Consider the following 7,314-nt stretch of genomic DNA (forward strand, 5'->3'; position numbering starts at 1 on the left):
AAGGTATTAAATGAAAATACTTATCTGAAACATAAACATCTGAGATGAACACAAATGCATCAATAGATACATTATAGATTATTTTGTATCATAAAATACTATCTAGTAAAACATTCTTAAAAAAATCAATATTTTTATACTGTAAGTAAAATAGGAAGAACTCTTAGGGAAAAGGGCATCAGATTTAGATTAATTCTGCCTCTAACGCAAATTGAAGGCTGAGCCCTATATGACCTTGACCATTGTAAGTTTTACTACATTAAAATAAATAAGATATTCTGCGAGGTTTTCTCCAATGGGATTTTGAATCTCACTGATGACTATGATTTAGGAGTAGTGTAGAGAGTTTTGCAACTAACTATACTTTATACCGTTACCCCTTCTCTACTTGGGGGTTCAGTTCAACACGCTAATAAAAGAAATAGTCATAAGAACATCATAAGGAAAGTAGGCAAAATGATAGTGCCTCATTATATTTATAATCTTTACAAAAAATGTATGTCAGTAAACCATATTAACATCTAAAGCACATGATATGTAGAAACAAATTGTGACTATAAAATGTGTCTTATTTCTTAAATACGTTAAATAGGAAATAGATGGCATTTACTTCAATTTTTAATCTGTGGACTTTGGCCTTAGTTTGTGTTTTATTTTATTTTTTTGCTTTTGATTTTAACCACTGAAATCATTCACCAATACCATAAGCCAGGAAATACAATGTAACTGGCCAGTTGAGAATTAAGCCTTCTCATTTTATTATTACAATCAAGGGAGGAAATGCTTATATATCTTCCTGCACAAAATGCTTCATTTATTTTTAAAAAGTGACAAAAATAAAGAAAATTTGCGAGAGATAAGTCATCCACAACTATTAATTCAAAAAATATTGTTTAAGGAATTCCTATCTGTAATTTATTTTCTAATATTTCTGCACCCTTAGCATTTATCGCTCAAGGACATTTGCAGTCCTCATAGCAGTGCTTGGAAAAGAGATATGCTCTGAAAATTTAGAAGTACATTCCTGAAGTGAATACAGTTCAAAATTAAAATATATTGTTGTACTATATTGGTTTTTCCCATTTGAAATGAAAATTTAAAAAGCCTTCACATTTGGTTTTGTGTGTCAAGCTGCCATTATAAAAACACTAAGCGAATAAAATTTCGCAAGCAAGGCAGCATTATCAGCCTAAGTACATGTAGTGGGCTTATATATGGTGACGTTTTACATAATTCAACTATTAATGCATCTATAGATTTACATTTCTTAAGTGCAAAAAAAAAAAGCAATTATTTCATTACATACAGAATTCGCCTCCCAAATTTCCCAGAATCTAAGAGAAAGGATTGCTACTTTCTGATATTTCATTTTTGCTTAAAATTAAGTTCTTAGGATGTTTAGATCTTATTATAAATATTACAACTTAAATTCCAGGGTTATAATGAATGGTCTATGTTTTCAAACACAGAGGGAAAATGGGGTAATGACTGAAGTACTGTGTTTTCAGTTTATTAGTTAAAAATCAGCTTATAATATGTCAATGTAATGGTTTCTATTGATAACTACCGTAAACAAAGATTAAAATTTTAAATACTAAGTTCTGGATTTCGAAGCCCAGTGAAAGTTTGTGCAATACTATGCCTTGCATTTATGATTTTTCTTTTAAAATGGACTATAAATGAAGAAATTTACACAGAAGTGGAAACTATTCCTACTTTTATTTGCATTCTTCCTTCTATTCATTGCTAATGTTCAACAATAAAGCATTTTAATTCTAAAGGAATTGTTGCTTTTAACTTGAGTGTGATTATTTTAGATCGTATTTTACAACACTCATGTAGGTCAATGATACTTAGAATTTTTTGTGTCAGATTAACATTTTTAAGTGTTCACACCCAAAATTAGTCTATGAGTCCAAGGCAAAGAGTGAAAAACAAATCCATTTGATTTGTTCAATACTTCACTATAATCTTCAAGATCCAGTATATTATTTTTAAATTCTGAAGCAAATGCTGAAAAGCCACAATCCAGTAACACAGAAATGAATAATAACACTATTTTATTCCTTTCAGAAAACACAATGATTGAAATGTCTTGGAAATATTACAGTGTAATACTGAATGAGGTTGAGAAGGTATTACTCTGAGTTTAACTTCCAGCTTATTAAATGTAATATTTGCTAGTCATTCTGCATAGTCAAGCATATAAACAGACATAATTTGACAGCAAAGGCTTTATGATATAGTAGCTATAAATAAAATATTTGTAATTTTACAAGACTCTAATATGATTCAAAACCTAGTAAAATCTACCTCCCCAAATCGCTCTGTTCTTTTTTGATATAATTTTTATTTTGTATAAAATATGTATTCATAAATTTGAATAGAAAATATCTAGATATGTACACTGTATAATGCATGCACAAAAGCTAAAGTTAGATCAATGAATTAATTTTAGTTACTTTAACTAAAAGTGGGCAGTTTATTCCTACTACTAGATTGCTCAAAGAGCAATCAAATGTAATTGAAACCAAGCAATTCACACTATTTATAGACATTTTTCAGAATCACCTGCTTTGTAGTGATTTTTTTCAGCACAGTTGTAAAGTTTTGATTTTTAAGAGTCCCTTTGAAGACGTGGCAGATGTTGGCTTTGCTAATAATGCTGGAAAGCGCAGCAGGTTCAAAGTTACAAAAATGTTTAACACATATAAAATATAACGGCATGCTTTTCTATTTAATTTGGTTATTTTCAATTGTCAATAAACTTACGTAAAGGAAGCCTAAAGTCCATGAATATTTGCTTCCAAAACATAAAGCTGCTAGAGTTTGTATATGTGTGTGTCCATGTGCATTTGTGGAGGGAAACTTCATAAAATATATACTATAGAAGCTTACATATTATAGTTTTAAATCATTACTATAAATAAAATAGTAAGGTTTATAAATATTTAAGCTGTTTTTCAATATTTTCTGGTGCTTAAAATTCTATTAGAATTTAACACGGTAATTAGCACAGACACATACAGTCTAGGTATTAGATGCAGGGATACAGAATTTTGGTTCTGACTTTACCCTGGATTTATGTACTAAATTTTCTCTCAACCATAAATGAAAAGTAATTATAAACTACCTAACAAAATACAGATGGTCTCACTATATAGGATGAGATTTTTATCTAACACTATTTTAAATTTCAGGAGTTCTGAAATCACTTCAATTTTGTTTTTTAGAAATATTGAAATACTAAAATGTGCTATAAGCAATGAGAGATATACGTATTAATAGCATACCAGGATCATAATCATTTTCAATGTTGCTTTAGTTTGTGCTGGATCAAGATGTCTATGAAATAAAATATCTTTGAAGATAATTTATGGAAAACCTAATGCAATTGTTACATGAGAAAGATATCTTTAATTTAAATCTGTCTGAATATCTGACAAATATACCTCAAGCTGAAATTGGAAAAAATATCTTATTTTCAATAAGTGTACATAGATTTAAACAGAAATTATTGGGATACTTCCTTTTAGTCAATATTTCTTCAAAATATCAAAGGAAAGAAAAGCTCGTCCTAAGTCCCCAGTATTTTTACCCTTGGTGATGACTAATTGTACTTTTCACTCGAGTTTTAATCTGTTAATAATTTATGCAGCTGACACAAACACTTACATTGGCTTGTTTTTCCAGTACCCTCATTATCAGCTTCAACATGTAGAAATGAACTTAATTTTGTTAAATGATTATTTCCCACTAAGTTGGGGGGAGAGATAAATATATTTTGTTAAATTATTCCACTTTAAAAAAATTATTAAAATAAATTAAGGGAATCAGTTACCGAATTCCACTTTCTTGGTTTCCCCCAAACAAAATAACATGTGCTTGTATGAAAATTCAGTTTGCCCTAAGAAACTTAAGGGCAATGGCTCAGTTCAGGAAGCATAAAGAACAATCTATCATGCAGGTTACTCATTGCAGAAAATAAAATTAACAGTAAGAGCTTATGGGAATTGCAAGAGTACTCTCATCAACCTGAACTGGGATCTGCTTCCAAAGTGACACTGATATCAAATGTTCAGTTCATGAAATTGTCACTGCATTCTAAAATTGACTGTTTTTCTAATAAAAATGAAAACCTTCTTGCTATGATTAACCATTCAACTCACTATCTAAAGAGAGTTTCACTTATAGTTGGGAAAGTACATTAAATATCAGTGACACTACTGGCAATTTTCTTATAAAAACTAATTTGTGACAGAACATTAAAAGTTCACCCCCTGACCTTGGAAAATAAAAGTTAGCTTTTGAGACCATGACAGAAGAATCCATCCCACAGTGTCGCTGAAAAACAATTGATATTGCTGTGAAGGGTGAAGGAATATTAAATATGCGGTCAATCATTTTCATTTATGTGGCATCTTACCTAAAGCTTTATACATGATAAACATTTTTCCAATACTTCAAACCAACATATGGGATTATCTTCTAGGACTATTATTAACCCAATTCCGAAGAGGAAGAAAAATATGCAAATATTATATTAAACAAATGACACCTTCCAAAAATATGCAATCCAGGTTGCACTATAGCCACGAAAGAAAATTCACAAGTCTCTTAATTTTAAAGTATATTTTAACAATTTTATGATAATACAGGTAGGTAAGAGCTTTGAAAAGTGGTCTTGAAAACTTTGAGTTTCTCTGGATTGCTACAGAAAAGTTACTCGGCAAGTTGTGCCTTCAAGCACCAGAGGTCAGAAAGGTTACCCTTTTGCGTGGCTGCTCAAATTATCCCCACTGAAATCAGCGCCTCCTGCGCGCACCCTTGCATACCACCTTCAGGCACGTAGCTAACTAACACTACCCGAGTTGCTGTTGCTTCGCTGTATTTGTCTCTACTAATACCCACTAGGTAGAGGGATTTATTTTCCACTTTTGAAACGTAGATTCTGCAATTAGCTTACACCACATGAACATGTACTATTAAGGTTCGTCTTTCTTCCAGTGTGAGCATCTATTTATTTACAATTCTCTGACACATTCCTTAAAATCTGAATTCCTGGACAATGTCTTTTTCCCCAATAAAGGGAAAATTTTACCATTTGAAATAGTGTGCTATTTAAAGAACGCTGAAATAAGAATGTTAGAAAAAAAAAAAAAGCTAAAACTTTTTTTTTTCTCATGCGCTCTGCCAAGTTCCACTGCAAGTTCCAAATATTGTGCAATGATTTGGAAATCCAGTTAACGATGGGAAAAATCGAGCCACTCAGAGTCGGGAACTTGCAAGAGAAAAGTCAAGAAGCGGCACCCGCACGCACGCCTGCCCAACCGACGCTGAGTCCCTGGGCGCACGCCCCTCCCTCCCCAGCGCTGGGATGGAAGGTCACGCTTCGCAATCGATTTCACAGCCACTTGTCCTTTTTTATCAACCTTCTGGTAAACTAGTTTAGGACCTTGGATAGCTTAGAGCTGCTGGCTGTATATGCATTGCTCTCGGATAAACACGTGTCCCCCAAATATCAGGACCAAAGCTTCATCGCCGAATTTGGCCGCGGGAAGCCACAAAAGGCAACACATTCCCATATTCCCCGCTGCCACCGTCTAGTGCGAGAATCTCCCCTGGCATCTCTCCGCCCCCTTTCCAGGCCGGCGCGCACTCTCGAGGGTGCCTGGTGCGCCCTTACCTGAGCTGTCGCTTTTCCTCTTGCCACCGCTTCGCTTCTCCGCCTCCGCAGGTGACAGTGCCTGGCGGCCGTAGTCCCCCGGCGCGCACGCGGCCCCAGTCGGGGTGCTGGAGCCCAAGCTGGAAGAGTTGGAACACAGGACCGGAGGGCTGCTCCCCAGCTCTGGGGGCCCTCCGGAGTCCTGCTGGAGGCAGAGGCTGTGCCGAGCCGCACTCGGTGGGGAGGACATCTGCGGGAGGTGCCAGTTGGTTTGCAGAGCCTGGTGCTGCTGCTGCTGATGGTGGTGATGGTGGTGGTGGTGGTGGTGGTGGTGGTGCCCCCTGTGATGCTGGCTGGCAAACATGCCCTCTTCGTTGGGGTATCCCGCGATTATGCAAGATGAGGAAGAAGTAGAGAGCTCGGGATAAGACATATGGTCAGATCTTCCATGGAGGGCGAGAGAGGATTGGGAGAACGGGTGCAAGCCTTGCGCGGTGGCGTGAGGGCTGCGCAGGCAGCCAAAGAGCGGGTGTTCCATAGCATGCAAGTTTCGGGTTCCAGGCAGAAGACTTCAGGACGGTTCCAAAGGCCACCACCCTCTGTCACTTTTCACTGGAAACCGTATGAATTTTTTTTTTACCCTCCCAAAGCAATAGCCGTGCACTTCTGCAGAGCTCGGATAATCCCGGTTCTGAGCCCCAGTGGCCAGTCTCCTTTGCGTATGAACAGTCGGACCTGGAAGAGCTTCCCTGAACTACTCAGTTGTCAAGAGTGGGAGAGGTTGAAGCCAAAAGAAGGTGGTCCCAGAGAACTGCTTTCAGGGGGAAATGGCTCTGAGAGGTTATAAATAGAGTGTAACGTGAGCTGGGGGCCGGCTTAGGAGCCCAGAGTTGACCACATGCAAACTCCCTCCAAAACTCCCGCTCAGTTTGCGCCACGCGCTCCCAGTTCCACTTCCTATCGGCTGCTGGACAGACGCAGAGCGTCCACGCCCGCCCAGCACTGCCAGCTGCCAGGGCTACAAGCGGCACGCCAGTGCCTAAGTCCCGCCCGGGAGGGCAGCAGCTCTGCCCTCCAGACTCTGGAGGCCTGGGCGCGGCGCACACCACCCCCAACCCAGCACCCTGATTTCTACCTACTCACTTTCCTCTCCGGGAAATGTGACTTGTCAGTGTCATTTGGGAACTGTCACCTGCAGAAAAGCTAGGGATATGCCTAGCCTTTCAGGAACCCGAAAGAGGTAATAGGGTTAAACGAAAAGATCAGAGCTAGCTAGGCGCATCCTCGAAGTTTTTCAAACTTCGCATCTTCCCGTGCCCTGGGCGCCTCAGCGCGCCTAGGTTTTCACTGCTGGTTTCTGTGGGTGGATTGTTAATGGGCTCAGATCTGGGACGCCAGATCTGAGGTTGTGGGGATGAGTACCATGGCCTGGAAAAGGCGGTTCTCAGTGCGGAACGAAGAGGGACCCGGTAGGGTGGGTGGGAGGAAGGCGTGAGTCTGAAAGGGTTACAGATGCCTGCTCCCTGGCATCCTCACGTGCGATTCCAGGTGGAGGCTCCCTTCCCCCTCTTTCCTGGTCCCACTCAATTTCCTAGCCACTTGTCCACCAAGAAGAAATTTTCCTGGGTCAAAAATATTTCCAGGCGATT

At 38.4% G+C, this 7,314-nt stretch overlaps 1 protein-coding gene across 1 annotated transcript in view; it reads right to left on the reverse strand.

Moving 5' to 3' along the window:
- MEOX2 (mesenchyme homeobox 2) overlaps positions 1-6,611 on the reverse strand; it is a 74,374-nt gene extending 67,763 nt beyond the window's left edge. The window contains exon 1 of the mRNA XM_010370777.2: positions 5,687-6,611. Coding sequence (XP_010369079.1) covers positions 5,687-6,203 — 517 coding nt within the window. The 5' untranslated portion in view covers positions 6,204-6,611. The remainder of the gene's footprint in view (positions 1-5,686) is intronic.
- Between the last annotated feature and the right edge of the window lie 703 nt (positions 6,612-7,314).

This window comes from Rhinopithecus roxellana, chromosome 6 (assembly GCF_007565055.1).
Source record: "Rhinopithecus roxellana isolate Shanxi Qingling chromosome 6, ASM756505v1, whole genome shotgun sequence".
Taxonomy (NCBI): Eukaryota; Metazoa; Chordata; class Mammalia; order Primates; family Cercopithecidae; genus Rhinopithecus; species Rhinopithecus roxellana.